This window comes from Aethalodelphis obliquidens, unplaced genomic scaffold (genome assembly GCF_003676395.1).
Source record: "Aethalodelphis obliquidens isolate GAN/ISIS:26980383/991018 unplaced genomic scaffold, ASM367639v1 scaffold31, whole genome shotgun sequence".
NCBI classification, from domain to species: Eukaryota; Metazoa; Chordata; class Mammalia; order Artiodactyla; family Delphinidae; genus Aethalodelphis; species Aethalodelphis obliquidens.
The window spans coordinates 2,283,393-2,306,644 of NW_020837975.1; the positions used below are offsets into that span (position 1 = coordinate 2,283,393).

General features: G+C 40.2%; 1 protein-coding gene across 2 annotated transcripts; it reads left to right on the top strand.

The window, feature by feature from the left end:
- Positions 1-299: 299 nt before the first annotated feature.
- RAB23 (RAB23, member RAS oncogene family) lies at positions 300-22,205 on the top strand. 2 transcript variants are annotated; one of them, XM_027126857.1, is made up of 7 exons: positions 300-552; positions 6,595-6,814; positions 9,319-9,404; positions 15,519-15,675; positions 17,448-17,530; positions 18,360-18,452; positions 20,113-22,205. In XM_027126857.1, the coding sequence occupies exons 2-7, from the start codon at positions 6,660-6,662 to the stop codon at positions 20,250-20,252; spliced, it is 714 nt and encodes a 237-aa protein (XP_026982658.1). In that variant the 5' UTR covers positions 300-552; positions 6,595-6,659; the 3' UTR covers positions 20,253-22,205. The 2 variants fall into 2 exon arrangements, with proteins under 2 accessions (XP_026982658.1, XP_026982659.1); XM_027126858.1 differs by lacking the exon at positions 300-552 and adding an exon at positions 1,132-1,231.
- The last annotated feature ends 1,047 nt before the right edge of the window (positions 22,206-23,252 follow it).

Consider the following 23,252-nt stretch of genomic DNA (forward strand, 5'->3'; position numbering starts at 1 on the left):
CAGTTTTGCTCACTCCGCCACTTGGATGTCCTCCGGTCAAGAGTATAAGATGTGCATCCAGGGAGGGCACGTCCTGTGAGGACTCTGAAAGCTGACCACTGGGTAAACGAAGCGTTTGCGGCCCTTCCTCGGCAGCGTCCTCTCCCGCCAGCCTCCTGGAACCCCACCAGCCACAGCTGCCTCACAGGGAACGCGGCGCTCCTCAGCCTTGGCCAACTCGGGGGCGGGGCAGCGGGGCGAGGCCGGCGGCGCGCGCATGCGCACTGAAAGTCCGGCGCATGCTCCGAGTGGGGGGCGTCCGCGGCAGAGGGTAGGCGAGTCTCCCGCGCCCTACCTTCCGCGGCGGGGCCGCAGCGATCTGCTGGTTCCGAGTTCTTCTGCCAATAAAGTTCCTGAAAACAGTCACAGTCATTCTTAAAAGAGCAAAAGAGGGCGCGAGCCGGCTGGAGGCCCTGTCGGAGGGCTGGCGCACCGGGCGGCGGAGACAGCGGTTACACCGCGACCTGGAGGAGCGGTCGCGCCGGGCGGCGGGCGGCGGGCGGCGCGGGGACGGTGAGTAGCGGCTCGCGCCCGGGGCGGCTGGCCGCACTCATCGCCCTCGACCGCGGCTGGCTGCGGAGGACCCGCCCGTCCCCGCGGCCCGGGATGTGCCCACCGGGGGCCGGACAGGGGCTCGGCGGGAGCCTCCAGGCCGGGCGCCCGTCCCCGGCTCGGCCGCCGCGCGCGCACTTCGAGTGCGGGGCCCGGGTCCCCGCGGCAGGCGGTGGGCGCAACCCCCGGCGCCTTCTCCCCTCCCCGCGCCCCCGCCTCCCTGGGGTGGCCCTCGGGCGGGGAGGTGCAGCGGGGCGGTGGGGACTGGGCATTAGGTGTGGGTTGGGGCTGGCGGGGAAAGGGCCCAAGCCCCACCCTGGCTTCCAGACCCCGTCCTGGGCGGCGGGCCCCTTCCCTGCCTGCGGCCCCACCCAGCCCGGGTGTTGCTCGGGTTCCGCTCGAATATGAATGAGCTTGACTACGCGGTCTCCTTGACACTGGCTACCGCAGAGTCACTTCACTCGGGGATCCCAGTGGCAGTACAGTCTGAAAAGGGCTGTCTACTTCTCCAGGTTTTATGTAACTCCTGACATCTTCTAGGTAACTTCATTGAACTTGAGAAGTTTTTCAGTGCTTTTATAAATATAATCATACCTGTGCTGAAGTACAGGCTGTGATGAAAAAGCCACCATTTCGATCAGTGAGTTAACTCATCCTTTACTTTTCTAATGTATTGGACGGCTGTTGGTTGGCAAAATCTTTAAAATTAAACTTGGAAGAAGAACACATGTAAAGTGTTACTGTCAAGCTTTTAAAGTATTGTACTCAGAATTATGCTAATTTTCTAAGAATTTAATTGTTTTGGTATAGTTCTTTAAGTTTGTAGAGTATTGGCTGATAATCACAGGAGTCAGACTGCCTGTGTTAAAATCTGATTCCACTTACTTTTCTTTACATTTTATTATTTTAAAAATTATTATATGGTAAAATTGACTTTGTTGGGGGGTGTGCAGTTCTGTGAATTTTAGATATATGTAACTACCATAACAGTCAGAATTTAGAACAGTTCAATCACCTCCAAAACACTCATGCTATCCTTTTATATCCTCCCCCTTACCCCAAGCCCTGGCAATTACTGATCTTTTCCAGAATGTCATAGAAATGGAATCATGCAACATGTAACCTTCTTTCACTCAGCATAATGCCTTTGAGATTCCTTCGAGTTGTTGGATGTATCAACAATTTATTCTTTTTTTATTGCTGAGTAGTATTCTATTAGATGGATGTGCTCCCAATGAAAGACATTTGGATCGTTTCCAGTTTTTGGTGATTATGACTATAGCTGCTATAAACATTGCTATACAGGTTTTTGTGTGAACATAAGTTTTCATTTCTCTAGGGTACTGCTAAGATTGGGATTACATGATCATATAAAGTATGTTTAACTTTGTAATACACTGTCACACTGATTTCCAGAGTGGCTGTATCATTTTGCATTCTCACCAGCAACATGTGAGAGTTCCAGTTGCTTCATCTCCTCTCTAGCACTTTGTATTGTCGGATTTTTTAGTTTAGCCATTCTAATAGGCATGTAGTGGTATCTCGTGGTCTTAATGTGTCTTTAACTAATGGCTAAAGATGTTGAATATCTTTTCATGTACTTAATTGGCATATATAATCTCGGGTGAGTATCTGGCCAAGACTTTTGCCTATTTTTAAATTCAGTAGTTTCTTTCTTATGTTGAGTTTTGAGGGTTCTTTATCTTTCCTGGATACAAGTTGTTAGATATGTTTTGCAAAAGTTTCTTGCAGTCTGTAGCTTCTTTTCATTGTTTTAACAGTGTCTTTCACAGAGCTAATGTTTTTAATTTTGATGAAGTCTAATTTATCCATATTTCCTTTTGTACATCTTTTGGTAGCATGTCTAAGAACTTTGCCTAATCCCAGGTCAAGAAGATTTTCATCTTCTAGATATTATAGTTTTATATTTAGATCTATAATCTTTTTTTTTTTTTTTTTTGCGGTACGCGGGCCTATCACTGCTGTGGCCTCTCCCGCCGCGGAGCACAGGCTCCAGACGCGCAGGCCCAGCGGCCATGGCCCACAGGTCCAGCCGCCCCGCGGCACGCGGGACCCTCCCGGACCGGGGCATGAACCCGCGCCCCCCGCATCGGCAGGCGGACCCCCAACCACTGCGCCACCAGGGAAGCCCTAGTTTAAATTCTATAAGGTGTGAGATTTAGGGGAAGGTTTACTTTTTTTTTGCATATGAATGTCCAGTTGTTCCATCACCATTTGTTGAAAAGACTGTCTTCTCCATTTAATAGTTTTGCACCTTTGTCAAAAATCAATTGGCTGTATTTGTGTGGGTCTATATTGGCCCTCTGTTCTGTTCCATTGACTTTTGTATCTTTCTCTTTGCCAGTATCAAACTTTCTTGATGGATGTAGTTTTATAGTGTCTTAAAGTTGGGTAGCATAATCTTCTCCAGCTTTATTCTTTTTCAAAATTGTTTTAGCTATGCTAGTTCATTTGCCTTTCCATATAAAGTTTAGAATCAGCTTGTCTCTAACTACAAAATATTCTACTGGTACTTTGGAATTATATCAAACCGTAGATCAGTTTGGGGAGAATTGCTGTTTTTACTTTGTTGAATCTTTCAATCTATGAACATGATGTATCTTTCCATTTATTTCTTTGTTTCATTAGTGTTTTGTAGTTTTCAGTATACAGATCCTGTACATGTTTTGTTAGATTTATGCCAAAGTATTTCATTTTGGGAGGAAACTATTGTAAATATCATTTAAAAAATTTTTGGCTTCAAATTGTACATTAAGATATTAGAAATTCAGTTGAGTGTTGTGTGTTGCTCTTGTATCCTATGTCCTTGCTAAACTCACTTATTAGTTCCAGGATTGTTTGTTTGAATCCTTGGAGTTTTCTAGATAGACAATCATGTCATCTGTGAATAGAAATAGTTTTTTTCCCTAATCTATAAGCATTTTAAGTATTTTAGTTGCCTGTTGCTCTGGCTAGGCCTAATGATAAACAGGAGTAGTGAGAGTGGACATCCTTACCTTGTTCTCAGTCTAAGGGGGAATTCAATCTGTCTTTCAGAATGAAGTGTGATGTTAGCTGTAGATTTTTTTTTTAAATAGATGCCCTTTATCAGGTTGAAGAAGTCCTCTTCTGTTTCTAGTTTGCTGAGAGTTTTTTTCACAAATGGATGTTGATGTGGTTTTTCTTCTTTACTCTGTTAATATGGTGGATTACACTGATTGATTTTTGAGTATTGAACCAGCCTTGCATTCCCGAATAAAGCCCATTTGGTCCTGGTTATTCTTTTTATATATTGCTGGATGCGATTTACTAATATTTTGTTGAGGATTTTTGCATTTGTGTTCATGAGGGGTTATTTGTTTAGTTTTCTTTTTTGTACTGTCTTTGTGTGGTGCTGGTATCAAGATAATGCTGGCTTTATAAAATAAGTTAGGGAGTGTTTTCTCCTCTTCTGTATTCCAGGGGAGAGTATGTATCATTCTTGAAAAGTTTGGTAGAATTCTCCAATGAAATCACCTGAGCCTGGAGATTTCTTTTTGAGTTTTTAAAGTTATAAATTCAATTTCCTAATGTTTATATCAATTTCACTGATTTCTGCTCTTTATTATTCCCATCCTTTTGCTTGCTTTGGGTTTATTTTGCGATTCTTTTTCTAGTTTTTTGAGGTGGGGGCTTAGATTATTGATTGAGACTTTTCTTCTTTTCTAAGGTAAGCATTTAGTGCTGTAAATTTTCCCTCTCAGCAGTATGTTAGCTGTGTCCCATAAATTTTGACACATTTTCATTTTAATTCAATTCAGTTATTTTTTAAATTTCTCTTGAGCTTCTTCTTTGGCCCATGGGTTGTTGAGAAATCTGTGTTTTTAATTTCCAAATGTTTGGAGATTTTCCTGTTATCTTTCCATTACTGATTTCTAGTTTGATTTCATTGTGGTCCCTTTATTTGGCTTTTGTTGAGGGTTGTTTGATGGCCTAGAATATGTTCTATTTTGGTATATGTTCAGTGGGTGCTTGAAGTATATTCTGCTGTTGTTGTGTGGACAGCTCTATAAATGTTGATTGGATTCTGACAGTTTTCTGTTTTTAGAATTTCATTTTGTTTTATTGTGTTTTATAGTGTTTTTGAGTATCTCTTTGTGTAACTTGTTTAGCTGCATAGGTAATTTATCACAGTCTGTTGGTGTCAACATTTTACCAGTTCAAGTGAAGTTAAGAAACCTTACCTCCCTTTTGTCCTTTTCCATGTATAATTTTTTTTTTTAATTTGGCTGCACAAGGTCTAGTTGCAGCATGTGGGATCTTTGTTGCAGCACGCGGCATCTTTTTTTTAGTTGCAGCACGCAGGCTCTTTTAGTTGTGGCATGCGAGATCTTTATTTGTGGCATGTGGGATCTTTAGTTGCGGCACGCAGGATCTTTTTTTATTTTTTCTTTTTTTTTGCGGTACGCGGGCCTCTCACGTTGCGGAGCACAGGCTCCAGATGCGCAGGCTCAGCGGCCATGGCTCACGGGCCTAGCTGCTCCATGGCATGTGGGATCTTCCCGGACCGGAGCACGAACCCGTGTCCCCTGCATCGGCAGGCGGACTCTCAACCACTGTGCCACCAGGGAAGCCCAGGATCTTTTTTTAGTTGCAGCATGTGGGCTCACGGCATGCAGGATCTAATTCCCTGACCAGGGATCGAACCCGGGCCCCCTGCATTGGGAGCACAGAGTCTTAACCACTGGACCACCAGGGAAGTCCCCTCTTCCACGTATAATTACTTGTTTTAAATGTTTTCTCTACATATATTGAAAACCATATTGAACAGTATTATAATTTTTCTTTCAACTGTCAAATGTAACAGAACATTTAAGAGAAGTCTGCTATATTTACCCATATTTTTGCTTCTGTCATCTTCTTTCTCTTGTTCCAATACTTTAAGTTGTTGTTTTAATCATTTAATTATGTCTGAAGTGGAGACCTAGAACCTGTACTTTAACAAATGCTCCTAGATGCTGCTTACAATCGTGCAAGTCTGTGAAGCATTAGGGACAATTACTGAGACTCCATTAGGGGCAAAGAAAGGAATGTTCTTCACATTTCAGACATGTTTTGTGTAGTGGTTGTATAAATGGATTTTTGGTTAAGGTAGCTGGAATATAATAGCTAAGTAGGCAGGAACTTAACTAGTAATTTTAAGAAGAAATATGAAGAAATTGGCTTTCTGTTCTTTTCAGTCTAAAATGCGAACAGTACACATTCTATTACTTTCATTATATGAGTAACTGTAACTAGTCTGAAACTGATGAAGAAAATGCATGGTATAAGATGATGTGTAGAGGATCCATTGTAATCTAAAGCACAGTAACTAAGAGCCCGATGCTATCACGTGGTTGCATAGCATTATACAAAACCCTTCCTTAGGGTGCTGTTCTAGGGACATTAATTATTACCTGTGAGGATGAAGAGCAGTTTCCTTAGATTTTGTATTTGTTGCCCATTTGGTGGTAACTATCCACCAAATGGGATAAAAGGAGGATTTATTATGGTATATGAAACTACCATTTTTTTGAATGCCTAACTTTCACTGTGCTAAGTGCTTTGTATCTATCATTGATCAACAATCCTGTGAGGTAAATATCCTCAGGAAACTGAAGCTTCAAGAGGTTAAGCAATAACTTCACTAAGAGCACAGAACCAGTAAATAGCAACTAGTAAGTCAGGCCTCGACTCTTAACACTCATACTCTAGTCTCAGTGAAAGGCAGAACTATGTAATCTAGGCATTTATTGGTACCTGGAAGTCATACATTCTGCTGTTGTTAAGGGTGCAAAAGTGAATGGTATTATTGTCTCTTTTTTCAAAGAATTTACATTATCTGAACAGGGTGGGGAGAGGGCCTTCAACACGGAAAAAAATTCTTGCAATTCATTATGATTATTTCTTGATAAAACAATTATAGCTTATTTTATTTTATATAGGTTTTATGTCATGAAAAAATAACTTCATTTTAAACCACAGATTTGAGAGAGAAGATCGGATCACCTGGAATTAAATTTGGCACAGAAACCTTTTCAACTCCAAAAATGTTGGAGGAAGATATGGAAGTGGCCATAAAGATGGTGGTTGTAGGGAATGGCGCAGTTGGAAAATCAAGTATGATTCAGCGGTATTGCAAAGGCATTTTTACAAAAGACTACAAGAAAACCATTGGAGTTGATTTTTTGGAGCGACAGATACAGTATGTACTTGGCTGTTTTATCCTCTCGCTTTTGATATGTGAGCTGTGTCCAAGAGTTTGCTCAGAATAATAGTAACTGAGTACAATACAATCCAAGGCTAGGTGTCTAGTGGCAGCGGGTTTTCAGTTATTCACTCCTTTGTGTGTCTTCGCCTTCTTTTTTCCCCACTCCCCCATCTCTTCCCTTTCTCTCTCATTTTTTTCTTCTTTTTTACCTACACTTCTCCCTTCTCTCTTTTTCAATCTTACATCTGTTTTATATTTATTGGTGGCACCCTGAGCACTTCTTAAACACAAACTGACGCTTGATTCTACCGAGATTTCTGTCGACTATTTTATTTGGAAAGAAAGTTACCTGTCTCTCAGAATAATTTTCATCTCTTATATTATGGGATCTGTTTGTGTAAAATGTCTCTTCTCTTTTTAAAACTGGGCTTATAGAAGTTAGAGAATTAATAATTTGTTTTTACTTTAAAGAAGTAAGAGAAAGATTTGAAAGGATTAAATACTCCTGTGAAAAGGAAATCCAATTGGATTCTAAAATACATCAAAGTAACACTTTTTGTCATTAGTCCTGAGAACTTTTAAGGATATTTTAAATTGTAGGAGAAACATTAAACAAATCTGATTTAACTATCCCAGACACTAGCATCAAAGATAATTGTGTTCACTGTTTTAAAGATGTTGAATTTATAATCTGTATTCTGTTACTCTCTTTTTAAAAATACTTCTCTATTTGCTTCCTTTCTTAGATATTTTAAGGGGATTCATTTTAAATCTTGATGATGTTTATTTTTTGCACTTGCTATCTGGACCAAATTAATATTTTAAGTATACAGTTGACCCTTATTATTCAGACTCCATATTTATATTTTAAGTATGCAGTTACTTCTCATTATTTGTGGATTTCATATTTGCAAATTCACTGCTTGCTAAAATTTATTTGTAACCCCAGACTCAGTACTCCCAGTACTCTGATGGTCATTTGTGGACATGCACAGAGCAGCAAAAAATTTGAGTCACTTATACACACACGTTCGGCTGAGGTTGAACAAGGCGACCCACTGCGTTTTTGTTTCATCTCTCATACTGTACATGAGTGGCCTTTTCATGTTCTGTTTTTGTGCCACATTTTTGTGCTTTCTGTTGGTAGTTTCGCTGTTTAAAATGGCCCCAAGCCTAGAGCTGAAGTGCCGTCTGGTGAGCTGTGACGTGCCTTATGGAGAAAACACATGTATTAGATAAGCTTCGTTCAGGCACCAGTTATAGTACTGTTGGCCATGGGTTCAATGTTAATGAATCAACAGTGTATATTAAATAAGGTGTGTTTAAACAGAACAATGCAAAAAACAAGGTTATATATTCATCAGTTGATGAAATTGTAACCAGGGGCTCACAGGCACCTCACCCGCCTGGTATTTTCCCTCAGAGGAATGGTTCAGGATTTGCTAATTCAGTGTTGGCAGTGACTCTGTAGAACAGAACTACTGCCTGCGAATAAGACAACAGGTGTGACAGAACAGAGTTAATTTGGGGGTTAAAGGGCAACCAAGCAGTAAGCTGCTTCTTTCCTTTCTTACTATTCTCCTCCATTAGAATAGGGTAGCAGGAGGAGGGCAAACACTGACCTAAGGGAACCCTTTCCCAGGACAGCTGACCCTGGGTGTCCAGGATCCCACGGACACCAACATCCATGGGCGCTCAGTCCCTTGTATAAAATGGCATAGTATTTGCATTTAACCTACACACGTGCTCCCATAGACTTTCAATCATCTCCAGATTACTTATAATATCTAATATAATGTAAATGCTGTGTAAATAGTTGCCAGGCACACAGTAAATTCAAGTTCTGCTTTTTGGAACTTTCTAGAATTTTTTTCCAAATATTTTCTATCTGCAGTTGGTTGAATCCTCAGGCATGGACCCCTCGGATGCTAGTCTTAGAGCCACCACTATCTGTGACTGTGGTTGAAGGAAAAAAACATGACAGATAAATCCAAATCGTGTAAAATTACAGCTTTAGGGGAGTGTCTTTCACCCTTTACTTGCACTGTTGGTAATGGTATCAGCATTTAAAAGCGCTCAGACTTTTTCAGAGTGAAACCAGCAATGTAGTTTTTTTAAAATAAGTAAATAAATAAATAAATTTGTTTATTTATTTTTGGCTGCGTTGGGTCTTCATCGCTGTATGTGGGTTTTCTCTCGTTGTGGCGAGCAGGGGCTACTCTTTGTTGCGATGCACGGGCTTCTCATTGCGGTCACTTCTCTTGTTGCGGAGCACGGACTCTAGGCGCATGGGCTTCAGTAGTTGTGGCACACGGGCTTAGTTGCTCTGCGACATGTGGGATCTTCCTGGATCAGGACTCGAACCCGTGTCCCCTGCATCAGCAGGTGGATTCTTAATCACTGCACCACCAGGGAAGCCCAACAATGTAGTTTTAATACCACCAGATTTGAAAAATACATTTCCTTTGCATATGAAATTCATTCATCTCTTGTTTCAGAGTTAATGATGAAGACGTCAGGCTCATGTTATGGGATACCGCAGGTCAAGAGGAGTTTGATGCAATAACAAAGGCCTACTATCGAGGTAAATCATGGGTGTCTTTAGTTTGTTTTGACGTGTTCTTTTAGCTGAACAAAGAACTTTGCTTTTCTTGTTTCCCATAGAAGGATTTCTCTTTAAGAATATTTAAATCAATTCCAAAGTATTTTTTAAAACCCCAGGCTATTATTCTTCTAAAGATCTTGTTGGGTGGTAAATAATACTCTGTGCTATAGACTGTTTATCTCTGCCTTAGAATTACATGACTCATATAGTCATTCCCAGACCTAATAAGTCAGAAGTTGTGAAATGTCTTCTCTGACTCCAGGGAAATGACTACGTAGAGTGGAAACTAACATAAGAAAAAGTAAAGCCCTGGCAGACAAGATGGCATTTTGTTACGATATTTAATGTGGGTAAAGCCTTCTCTAGGCTATACGAGTTCAGGGAAGTATGAGATACATGTGAAAAGGAAGAGCTACAATGATAGGATCTAAGACTAAATAAACTGGGGGGGAAATTCCTCTTTTTACCTACCTAGCTTTCTTCTCTAAATTCTCAGCCTAAAATATATGTTCTTTTTGTGTGGAAAAAAATAGGTTGGGCTATTTCTTTTTAAGCTTTTGACAATGTGATGTGGCAGTATTACTTTTTAACTAGTATGGTTATTTTTGGAGAAAGTATTATCATTATGTCTCTCTAATTTAAAAGGGCAAAACTGTGAGTCTACAATTATCTCAAAATAAAGTTTAACTTAAAAAAAGAAAAAACTGGTCAAATGTCAAAATGATTTGATTCGTATATGAATAAAAAGGAGAAAATGTTGGAACTGTACAGTTAAGTAGCTCATTTGGGTCCCTAATTTAAAGAAAAAGACCAGGTAGCTAAACATATTTTAATATCCACTGCCATAAGACTTTGTTCAACATTATTATCTTCTAATTTTTTTAACTTGACTCATCCAGTTTGTTGCAAACTTCTTGTTTTAACTTGTTAGATGTCCATGAATCATACCATTTCTCTTTCATATGTTTACAAACAACATTCTTTGCCAGAAACTAAAAAGAGAGCCCATAATTATTAATATTTACATCTTAATTTATATGGGTGATGTTCAAATTTCTTTTCACTTTGTTTCATTTGGACTAAAAGGCTTTAAACAGCATTGATTTCCCTGTGTTTAACGTTTTAACTTAAAGCAATCTTAAGTGTATAAATAGATCTGTTAAAAGGTTTTTTTTAAATGTAACGTTTTTTAGCCAACTATGTTAAAATGGCAAAGAGGGTAGATACTGAGACAGGTCTTAAGCTTCAGCTTTTTCCCTCACATCCCTATTTGAATTAAGGAACAAACAGTGGCAATGTTACATGAATTTGAGAAATGGCATATTGGACTTACATGCTTTTTTTTTTTTTTTGAGGTTCTATCAGAGTGCTTTTGGTTGCTGACAGCAGAAAAGCAATTTCAAACTGACTTATTTAGCGTCTGTTGACTTGTTACTGGGAGTAGCTTTCATTTGTGGTTTGTTGGGACTATAACCTTGCTGATTGTTCTGGCTGGCCGCCTCCTTGTGTGGGGTTCCTCTTCATGCTGATTTTCCTCTTGTCTGCAAGTTTGCTACCATCGACAGTGCTTTTTGTTCACATTCTTGGGGACCGAGGGTTACTTCCTACAACAGTGGACCAAAAGTCCAGAGCTTTTATCTGATTAGACCACCTTTGACCAGATTACAGTGAGTAGTCAGAGGAAGGTGATTGCCCTAATGGGCTTGGCGCACTTGGGGCTCCCCCAAGGCAGAGGGAAGTTTAGCTGCCTAAACCATAGGCTACCGTACAGAGGGGGAGAGGTGTTCTTGGGGACAGGGCACTGGATGGCGGCTAGGCACCAGGTAATATCTGCTACTAGTATAGATTCAGATGACGATATAATTAAATAAAGAGTAGGAAGAAAAGGTAAGGTGGGCAGAATGAGTTAAGATAGAGATTTAGTGATAGAAACACTATGCCTTATAAAATTATGACCTACTGACTCATGTCCTAAAAATGTGTTATTCAAGATGCATAAAAATTGTATTTAAAAAAGAAAAAATTTATTGTAATTCATTTAAAAGACCTATTATAGCAAGACCATTGCTCCAACGCATCATTATGTTCTTAGAATGCTGGCTTAATTGTACAGTGAGACATGTGGAAACATGATCTCCTTATCAGTAGGTTAGAACAGAGCACAGATCATATTAGGAAGCCTTTGGGAGCCCAGATGACTCCTGTTAAACCCTTAAGAAAGTCCACCCTAGGCAGTAGAAACCGTACTTAGTACAGAAAGTTACATACAACATGAAGTAGATTTTTATTACAGTTTTTTACTGTGACTTGGTTCTCAGAAAAAAAATGCTTCTAAGTATATGTAAATTAGGTTATAGACTTGAGACCTATTATTTGAGATCATGCACATAAGTAGAAGGAAACCCTTATTTTCTTAAAAAATATTTTTTTTTCACAAATATAAATGAATATAAATTGTTGGAAATGAAATAGCTCTGGACAAGAAGCTAGTTATAAGTTATAAATGCAAGAATTAAAGAACAACAGAATTAGACTATGCAAGTCTGAGGTTTGTTTTGAAATTATGTGAGCATGGAATCTGTGACAGATTGGTTCAGTGAATAATTTATGTGCTTTAGATTGTATAGAATGTCAAAAAGAATAAGGGACAGCATTTTAAATCCTGAGTAGTATCTATAATAGTATTTTTAAAGCCTTTGCTGGTGTTCGCTAGAGCAGTGTTTCTTAAACTTGACTGTGCACAGGAATCCCCTGGGGAGCTCATTAAAATGCAAACTGAATTCTATAGATCTGTGGGTAGCTCTGAGAGTCTGCATTTCTACAGCCTTCCAGGTGACACTGATGCTGCTGTCAGCCACACTCAGGACCTGCCTACAGACCATCTTGTAGGATCTGTCAGTGATTTGAGGATAGAATTACTCTCTGCACATTATGTGTCTTGGAGAGTATTTTCTGAATTGCATTAAAATATAGTGGCTTTTTTGGAATGATCTTATTAAGGAGGAATAAATACTTGCTATTGGTGATCTTTTCATTGACACCAAAAATTTATTCAGAGCTCTGTATTTCTGATGCATGGACAAGTGAGGTAGTTTATTAACTGTTAGAAGTGATCTACTTATGGGTGACTTACTGTTATCTATGATAATGAAGAAACTTTTCCAACGGTGCAATTTTTAGGGTAGGTAGTATTGAAGGAAGATTGAATAGTAGGTCTTTGTAAAATATATGGGTAGAAAACACTAGCTGCCTTTCAATATTAACAACAGAGAAATTAAAACAACTTTCCCAAAGATGGCTGGTACAAACACAGAGCTAGGGGTCCAAGAAAGAAAAAGAAGGTAGAGCAGCGTGGGGTCATTTTAATTTACTTTATTATTTTTTTAGGGTCATTTTACACCTCCCCCCACACGCACACACACACAGCGGGGTGGGTGTGGGATGTAGAAGAGAGAGGCCAGGGAAAGAAGGGAGAACCGTGCATAAAGGGTGCAGTAATGAGCCAGTTACTACTGCAGGCGGGGAGAGCAGGCGGGGAGACACGCCTCGGGGTGACCCCACCCCAGGGAAGCTGAGGTTTTTATCCCCCCCCACCCCTCTCCAGGCATCCAGTCTCCTTAGGGGGTGTGCTAGACCACCCCTGGCAGAAGAGCAGAGCGCCCCCTGCAGCCCTTGCTGGAGGGTCGGGGCGGGGAACACACAGGGCACCTGTGGGGGGAGGGGGCACCGTGCTCACGTCCCTGGTGGCTTCTGAATCCAGGTCCCTCCTCCTCCTCCTCAGAGGGCACTGCGGCCCATCCCGCCCAGTGTGGTCTCTCTACCCAAGTCCCCCACTAAATAATTTTCGGTTTTATGGGCAGACTTTTTCTTTTATCCTTTGATCCTTGATTTTTCAAACAAAATTGTGCTTTTCTTAGTTAATTATTCTTACTGCCCATATCTCTGGCACCATCTGCTTAGTTTTTTTTTTGTTGTTTGTTAGTTGTTTTTGTTTCGTTTTGTTTTTTTGCGGTACGCGGGCCTCTCACTGTTGTGGCCTCTCCCGTTGCGGAGCACAGGCTCCGGACGCGCAGGTTCAGCGGCCATGGCTCACGGGCCCAGCCGCTCCACGGCATGTGGGATCTTCCCGGACTGGGGCACGAACCCATGTCCCCTACATCGGCAGGCGGACTCTCAACCACTGCGCCACCAGGGAAGCCGTGTTTTGTTTTTTTTAACATTTTCTCTAATAAGTGTTTTTTTGTGTGTCTGGGACCTTGTATACTTGGAAATACCTTATTGGACCCTCAAATTTAAACGACACTTGACTGATATAAAATTCTAGGTTTAAAGCTAACAGAGTTTTGTAACTTTTTTTTTTTTTAAGATTTTTTTTGTTTTGTTTTGATGTGGACCGTTTTTTAAAGCCTTTATTGAATTTGTTACAATAGTGCTTCTGTTTTATGTTTTTGGTTTTTTGGCCCCGAGGTATGTGGGATCTTAGCTCCCCTACCAGTGGTCGAACCCGCACCCCCTGCATTGGAAGGTGGAGTCTTAACCACTGGACCGCCAGGGAGGTCCCCAAAAAAGTTTCTTAAAGTATGATTAAATAATGTTTTATTTGTAGTTTAAGTAAATGTTAAGAGTTCAAGTAAATATAAATTTGTTGTCCAATATGCTAGTGTGATCTCTTCAGTTTTACTTCTCCTTCAATTCTGAGCAAGTCTCACGCTGTGTCTATCAATCTGCCTGTCCCCCACTCCTCAGTTTTGCATAATTAATTTATTCTTTGGTTCAAAGCCTGTTCTAGAGGAGGGAAACCTCTGCTTTTACAGTCATAGTGAACTGCTGGTTTTTTCCTTCATTAATTGTTCTTTGGGTTCCTACCATATTCCCTCAGGTGATAAACAAACCTTTTTTGGCCCTAGAGTGTCTTAGGTAGCCCAGGTATGTGTGTCTTGAGTCTTAGTAGGAAACTCTTACACCTGGGATATCTGGAAGGAAGGAGTAGCAGTGAGGAACCCTCTTGACTCCAGGACGATTTTCTCTTCTCACCTGTTTTTGTCACTATGCTGTCTGATTCAACAGCAAATCATTGGTAAAAACCCTCTTCCAGAAGGTTGATGCTTATTTTTAAAATGAGATATTATCAACTAATGTGATAGTTGATAGTTAAAATATTGTCAACCTAATGTGATAGTTGATAGTTAAAATATTGTGAGTATGGTATGGGAATTATGCAGTTAAAGAGGATGAAAAACTAAATTAAACCCTTTTCCTCTCTACTATATATTAATATTTTACTCTTGGCACTGGTTCCTAAATTACATTCTTTAGCATTGATGGTATTCTGCTACTAAAACAAAATAATATAGATTTTTTTAAAAAAGTAAATAGAATGAGAAAATTATGATATTTTTCTCTCATAGACTTCTTAAATCTGTGCCAAAAGAAATTAAGAAGCAGGTGACAGATATTAACGAGAAGAACTCAGCAACTCTGTCATTCATGCCTAGTTTACTGTTCTCTGTGGCTTTTACAGTGTTATTAAATATATCAGTATTTTGTGGTGTTCCACAAGGAATGTATATAATTTTGAGGGTACTTTGGCACTTGCACAAATTTGAGAACCGCTGTTCTTGGTAAAAATTGGTTCTTTGAATTAGAAAATAGAGTTTATATGTTAAAAAATAGGGCTTCCCTGGTGGCACAGCGGTTAAGAATCCACCTGCCAATGTAGGAGACACAGGTTCGAGTCCTGGTCAGGGAAGATCCCACATGCCACGGAGCAACTAAGCCCGTGTGCCACAACTACTGAGCCTGCGCGCCTAGAGCCTGTGCTCCGCAACAAGAGAAGCCACTGCAATGAGAAGCCTGCGTACCACGATGAAGGATAGCCCCCGCACACCGCAACTAGAGAAAAGCCCACGCAGCAACGAAGACCCGACACATCCAAAAATAAAATAAATTAAATTTAAAAAAAAAAGCAGTGCTACAAAGATGAATTCAACATTTATTTACATAAAAATTGTTTTGAATACGTAAAAGTTTCCCTCACCCTGCATAGGATTGTTTCATTAATGTAAATAACATTTTTATTTTGTGAACTTACAGGAGCCCAGGCTTGTGTGCTTGTATTTTCCACCACAGACAGGGAATCTTTTGAAGCGATTTCCAGTTGGAGAGAGAAGGTGGTGGCTGAAGTTGGAGATATACCAACTGTACTTGTACAAAACAAGATCGATCTCCTTGATGACTCTTGTATAAAGAAGTAAGGTGGCTACTGTTGAGGGGGTGGCTGTAATTCTGTAAAGCTAAAACCTATTTTAGTTTTTGCATACACTTACAAAATTTAGGAAAGTTTTTAAAAAGACTGCCTTATACTTAAAAATTTCTGTGAGCTATTGTGTGATTGGTTTGGGTTTAAAAAGTTCACACTGAATCAGTAGTAAAGAAAATTAAAGGAGTACGTTTTGAAAGCCCTTTTAGAATTCCAGGTCCTTGCAGCTCAAATCCAACTCCTCATGTGAAGTCAAATCTAGACAGAGTAAGAATGTTAAGAGAAACATTCCAGAACTTCCCTGGTGGCGCAGTGGTTAAGAATCTTCCTGCCAGTGCAGGGGACATCGGTTTGATCCCTGGTCCGGGAAGATCCCACATGCCACGGAGCAACTAAGCCCATGCGCCACAACTACTGAGCCTGCGCTCTAGGGCCCGCGAGCCACAACTACTGAAGCCTGCATGTCTAGAGCCCATGCTCTGCAACAAAGAGGAGCCACCACAATGAGAAGCCCGCACACTGCAACAAAGCGTAGCCCCGCTCACCGTAACTAGGGAAAGGCTGCCTGCAGCAACGAAGACCCAACGCAGCCAAAAATAAATAAATAAATTTAAAAAGGAAAACATCCCTAGATGTTTTAATGTCTAGCATAAGTATGTTGATGAGTTTAAATAGGTAAGCAGTTCAGATTCGTATTGTTTTGTATACCCAGAACCATTATGCTCACATTTGTGAACAGAGTTTGGCATCCAGATAATTTCTCTATATAAGTATTTGTTTACTGCATTATTAATGTTTTGCCAAATAAGAAAATACTTATTTGGTTTTTACCTTATTTTTTTATAAGTTCTTGTATTAGTTGTCTGATGCTGTATAACAGATTAGCCCAAAACTTAGTAGTTTAAAACAACAAACATTTATTATGTCACAGTTTTTGTGGGTCAGGAATTTGGGAGTGGCTTAGTTGGGTGGCTTGGTTCTGGGTTTTCATGAGGTTGCTGTCAATATGTTGCCGGGGCCTGTGGTCACAGGAGGGCTTTTGACTGGGGCTAGGGGGGTCTGCTTCCGGGATGGCACCCTCACTTGGCCATGGGCAGGTGGCCTCTGCTTCAGGCTGCAAGTGTCCTCAGCGTGTGGCAGCTGCTTCCCCAGGCATGTGATCCCAGTGGGGGCAAGGCGGAAACCGCAGTGCCTCTTATGAGGAGTCTCAAAGTCATACGCCATCACTTATGTATGTCATTGATGACACAGACCAACTTGATTACAGTGAGGGAGGGGAGGCATGTGGTAGAGTCATTGGGAAATATTTTAGAAAATTGGGGAGTCATAATGAAACTAAAATTAGGAGTCCACTGTTCTAGACACATCAATATACTGACTTAGGCTTTGGCAGCAAAGTAGTTTTGTAGCCAATAAGAGTAAAATAGGTAATGCAGTATAAGACTTTCAGAGTGTAATTAAATTCAAGTGTTTTTAATAACTGAAGAGAGAAAATTAAAGTAGTATATAAAGAAAAGTAACATTTAGTCATTTTAAGGCTAGAGTAAGTGACTTTATAGAAAAGTGTCTTGCCGTTACAGTGAGATGGCTGGTGTTTACCCCCCCAAGAGCAGTGACAACTGAAAATCCTGCTCAAGCACTGAGTGTAGCTCTCACCTGTTCTGGAAGGGCTGACCGCTGTCCTCAGGCTGTATGCAGTAAATGTAATAAAACAAGCTCTCAGAAAGTACCTTTACATACGCTTTTTTCAAATTGATGTGTAGTGAGGAAGCTGAGGCACTGGCAAAAAAGTTGAAGCTGAGATTCTACAGGACTTCAGTGAAGGAGGATCTGAACGTGACGGAAGGTAAAGTGCCTTCTTAACAGTTAACAGCAGGAAGTTTGTTTATTCTTCTTATGCGTTTTCTTTTTGTTGTTTAGAAATCATATTTGTAACGAGAATAGAATTTTCTGTTTGTCATGTATCATTAAGTAAAGTTTAAAGGCTGATGCTGCTCTGAGTTTGAGTCCTTGATTATTTACTAATGTCTTTGAATAGTTGTTACTCTACAGCAAAACTCCAGTGGGCTTTATTGTATTTAAAAATACAACTGGCTATGTATATGCGTGTGTGTTTTTCAAGCGTACCTTCTAAAATTGCTGCATTAGAACCCCACAGCGGTGGACACCCCACTAGGTAGTTACAGTGACCTTAACTTGTTTAATAGTGTTTCCTAGTTTAAGAAAGTGAGATTAGAGAAAGATGGTGGTTATTTTTCTCATTCCGGAATTGCTGCTCATTTTATTAGATTGCAGCTCAGCTGTTGCTTCAGTGTCCCCTGAATAGTGGTTTTCAGTTAAAGAAAGAGTCTTTTTAAGACTGAGTCAGTTTAGTGTTGCTGAATATTAGTCACTATTCAGGTACTTAAAACTAAAGAGCCAATGACTACAAGTAATATTTCATTTCTTTACTAATAAAATGCTACTATATATTTATTAGTATTACCATTGTAATTAGGTATTACTCAGATAATTTTTAGAAGTTGAATTTTTTTTCAACTAGATTGTATACTTCTAACTATAATTTTAAATTTGTTTTTTAAGTATAAATATTATAGTAAGTGATGTGAAAGAACAGGTTTTACATGCATAATTATACTGACCTGGCAAGGTTTTTGGTTTTGTTTTCATTCCAGTTTTTAAATATTTGGCTGAAAAATATCTTCAAAAGCTTAAACAACAAATAGCTGAGGATCCTGAATCAATGCATTCAAGTAGTAACAAAATTGGTAAGTACCCAGGAAGTTTTAGCCCCATGTTTACCTGGTAAATTTATTTTCCATTCATTATTATCATATTTACTGGGTTTTTTTTTAAATACAGTATGCTCCTTTCTTTAAGAAATGTGACTGGAAAGCGTGAGATGAGTGATTATTAAATTTAGTAGTATCAGCTCTCATTAAAAGGTATATTGAGGGGGCTTCCCTGGTGGCGCAGTGGTTGGGAGTCTGCCTGCTGATGCAGGGGACACGGTTTCGTGCCCCAGTCCGGGAGGATCCCACATGCCTCAGAGCGGCTGGGCCCGTGGGCCATGGCCACTGAGCCCGCGTGTCCGGAGCCTGTGCTCCGCAACGGGAGAGGCCACAGCAGTGAGAGTCCTGCGTACCGCAAAAAAAAAAAAAAAAAAAGTATATTGAGTTAAAAGATTTTTTAACTGATGAATTTTCTAAAGGTCTGTCCTTTTTGAACACTTGTTTCTCTGACTTGACACTTGCACCATCTCCACACCTTTTCCCTTTCCTGCCACCTTGCTGAGCACCTATCCTGATTTTTAACATGAGATGCCAGCAGAGTTTAGTATTTCCTGGAGAACAGGAAGCACCTGTCCGCATCTTACTTTGGGCCATGGCTTCTGGGAGGATGGGTGCCGGTCCTCTTTCCTAAGGACCTGCTGCCTGCACCCCACTCCTCACTACACACACACACACACACACACACACACACACACACACAGACACAGCATTTTCTTGGCCTGTTTTAACTTTTCTTACTTTGCCCTTTTTATTGTGTATGTTCCTACTGTCAGGAACCTCACTCACATGCTCTGAGAAACGACAGGGCAGTTGTGATAAGCCGCTGTCTGGTCTGGTCTCCTGGGCCCACCCTGTCTCCTTCCAGTCTGCTGATTAAAGCCCTTTGATAGATTCTGGTTGTGGAACACATTCAGTGCAGGCTCTCTTCATCCCAGCATTTAAAGACAGTTTGGTCCATCCTTCCTGTGCAGCCTCGTGCCCCACTTTTGTAATGTACCCTGTTTACGGTTCCACCACAGGGCCCGCTGTTTCTTGAGCCTGCCTAGGGCTGTCTTACTTATCCCTTTGCTCATTTTGGCTCTTCCATTAAGAATGGCCTCCCATTCCCACCTTCTGTTGAGAACTGTGCATCCCTCAAGATCTATGGAGAAAGCTCTCGGTTATCTGTCTGGCTGAAGCACAGCCTTCACTTCTCTTAAATGAACAGAGACCTGAGTGCAGGGCATTGCCAGGGGTCCAGTCCCTCCATGTAGTTTGTCCTTTGTTATGAATTAGATGTGGTTGACTCTTCCTTTGAACCATCTGTGGGATCTTGTCTCTTTTATGACACTTTGAGTGTCCTGTAGCATCACTGCCTGTTTGTAGTGCCTCACCTCACTCATCAGATTGTAAGCTTCTTGGGGGCAGGAATCAGTCTTAGTAGTCTTTGTGTCGCTCATAGTGTCTCTGGCCCAGAGTCTTGTGTATCGTGGATGATAAATAGCCCATAAACTGGAGATTACATTTTAGAACAAACAGTGTTCAAAATGAAAACTCTAACAGTTGAAAGTGTTTCTTTAGTTCATCCCTTTTGTCCGCTCAGGTGACCCTGAGATCCGTTAGTGTTAACCTTTGTGTTTTCCCTCAACGTGTCCAGGTGTCTTTAGCACGTCTGCTGGGAGTCACTTGGGTCAGAATTCAAGTACCCTTAATGGTGGAGATGTCATCAACCTCAGGCCCAACAGACAGAGGACCAAGAAAAACCGAAATCCTTTTAGCAGCTGTAGCATACCCTAAAATGCTTCAGGGAGGAAGAAATGAATTGTATTGTGCAGTAAGATACATCCAGCTGTCACGGTATGTTAACACAATTTTTTCGCAGACTTTGCACCTAATGGCTCTCTGAAAGCTGACAGACTTAAACAGATAGCACTGCTCTGCAGTGCTTTTCAGAATGGAGCAAGATCTCTGGTGGAAAAATTACTGCCCTCTGGACTTATTTTAATTTTTTTACATTAGACGAAGCTTCTCCTGTTTTTGAAGGAATGCTATAAGAAACATCAAAAACAGGTTTTGCTGAATTTGAAATGCTGGAAAACATAAATGAAATGCCTAAATATACTGGTACAGATTTTAATATTATGGATCAAGGAAAGATAGCAACCGTTCTTTCTCTGAAATTGGTCATCTAGCTTTTCTAGGAAGTAGTATTGAATCTGAATACTGAAAAGAATAATATTGAAAGGCGAACCCTAATCTTGCCAGACTGCATTAGTGTGTACTTTGGCAATGTTACTTGTGCAATATCTGTAGATGTGGAATGTGGAGGTACGTGCACACGCAGATCCCTGGTTCTGGAGTAAACAGAAGGTGTGTGCAGTGTTTAAGGAAACATGGACTCTAACTCATTCATTCATGAAACCATTTACACATTTATGTGTATGTTATAAGTTTCTATTTTCAAATGAGAAATTCTAGACAGATATTTTGCAAAATGAGCTCAGATTTTAAAAGTGCTTTTGTGCCAAAAATACCATACCTAATTTTCAGTGCTTTACCAGAATTTATACTGTTGATAATCTCTTTTAAAAGCAGTTTTCCTCTCTGACAGAGTAGATGAAAGAGTGTCTTAGTGCTAGAGCCCCTCCCAGGTGGCACTGGTTGCGTGCGGAATCTTTTCATGTCCCTGCACATGCATGGCGGGCTTGAGCTGGCGGCTGCAGGACCCCCGCCCTGTGCAGCGTGGCCGCCCTGTACCCAGTGCCTTTTGCTGTTGACAACGCAATTCTGAACTTTTAGGATTATGCTAACAGTTTTTTTAAATACACAAGAGGTGATCTTTTGTCTTAAACCACATTATGGATTTTATAATGCCCTGCAACTCTAAAGCATCTTTTTGTTTACATATTTTTTGTATGGTATTTTGAGATTATCATTTAAAAATTTCTATAAACTTCAGTTTGTATAGCACTTTCTCAAGAGCTCTGTCAGCACCAAATGCAAAATAATTTCTTTTAATAAGTGATTTTAACATGTAATCATGTGGCAGAGCATACATTTTGTGACTTGGGACAGTAGCTTTCCAACTCAGATAATTAATTGCATGAACTCTGGTAAAACTGATCATCATTCATCAATGACTTGTTTTTAACCCTTGCAATATACCTGGTTTTTACAGGATTTAAATATATGTAAAAATAACTTTTCTTGGAAAATGTGTCACAAAGTCATTTTTCATTATTTCTACTAAATGCATAATGTTTTATATATTCCTTTTGTATGTTTTCTCTCTCTCATTCTTTTTTTTTTTAAGTCTTCCGTCTGCACCACCCTCATCCCCTGTCCAGATTAATGTTGAAAACATAATAGAATTTTGTAGGGAATGTCTTTAAGTGGTCAGGAGTGAAGGTTTGCTTTTCATAATATTGAAATAATCTGGCATTATCTATTTCAAAGTAATATGTTTATTTTTATGTCACCAGTTGTCACCACTCCCATTGCTGGCAGTGGGATAGGTGTTGGGGAAAAACTCTCTTCCTAACAATGGGTACCCGCTAGTGATTCCCTTTTCTACTCTCTGGAAATACAGTCCCTTTAATTTTTGCACAAAATATATTTTGCGTCAAATAGTCTTTAGTAGCAGAAAAACCACGTTATATAAAATGTTGTAGTTCTATTTCACATTAATTAAATGTGTGTGGGTAAAAGTTTGTTATTTTTCTACATTAAAAAAATCTGATGATGGTTGCAGTTCCCCTGATATTTGTAATATAATTTTATGTATTTAGTTTTGTCCTTTTTTTTAAACAAGAACTGAAGAGAGATCTTTGTTACACATTTGAATTTTTAAGTTGCAATTCTGTATTTTACCTAACCATAATTAGTCATTTTAAATAATTAAGTAGGCCTGAAAATCAGCCACAAGTGATATGTTACTTTCTCAATTCTAAAAACCTTCAAAATTGACATTATATTCTTTCACCTTGAGGCCTTTAATTCTTTTAAATAACTTAACTACTAATTTCTAATGAACCATGGATGCTGAAGAAATACTAAGACCCCGGGACGTTGTGCATTTGTGCAGTAATAGCTTTCGTATGTCGTGGCTCATTTTTGGCTGTGGCGTGGCTGCTGTGTCTCCGAGTCCTCAGGATTCCTTTTCCTCTTTCAGTCTGCCTCTCGAATTAATAGTGTACAGAATAGGCCACATAAGGCGATATAATTAAATAAAACCAGGCTAAATGGTTTCCTTTTTATCTGCCCAAAGTTGACAGCACTCATGTACTTCTTCAAAATATAGTAAAACTAACACTATCATCAGAAGAGCCCCTCCCCATTGTGGCGACAGTCCTGTGCTGTCTGGGTGCCTCAGACGCTGGCAGCGCAGTGCTTGGGAAGAACTCACTGATGGGCTCCACTGTGCCCAGGGCTCCAGGGCTTGGGTCTCCTCTGGAGATCCTGGGATGGGGAAGTGGCCTCAGGACATGACATCTCAACTTAAAGGGAACTACTTTAATGTAAAATATTATTAATTTTTCCCCTCTTAAAAACCTTTGAAATAGTTACTGGTAACTTGCTAAAGTGCTCTCGTTACTGTTACGGTATCTGTTTCTCTGAAAACAAAATGAACTGACAGGTGAAAATCTGTCCCACACTGCAGTCATCTAATGAACAGAGAAAGTCTGGGCTGATGGTGAACAGGAAGGGGAGGATTTCCAGATGCTGATGGTCTTTGGGAACGTGAGAAAAACTTGGTTGTCTGCTGAATTTTCAAAAAGCTGATAAAGAAAAAGATGG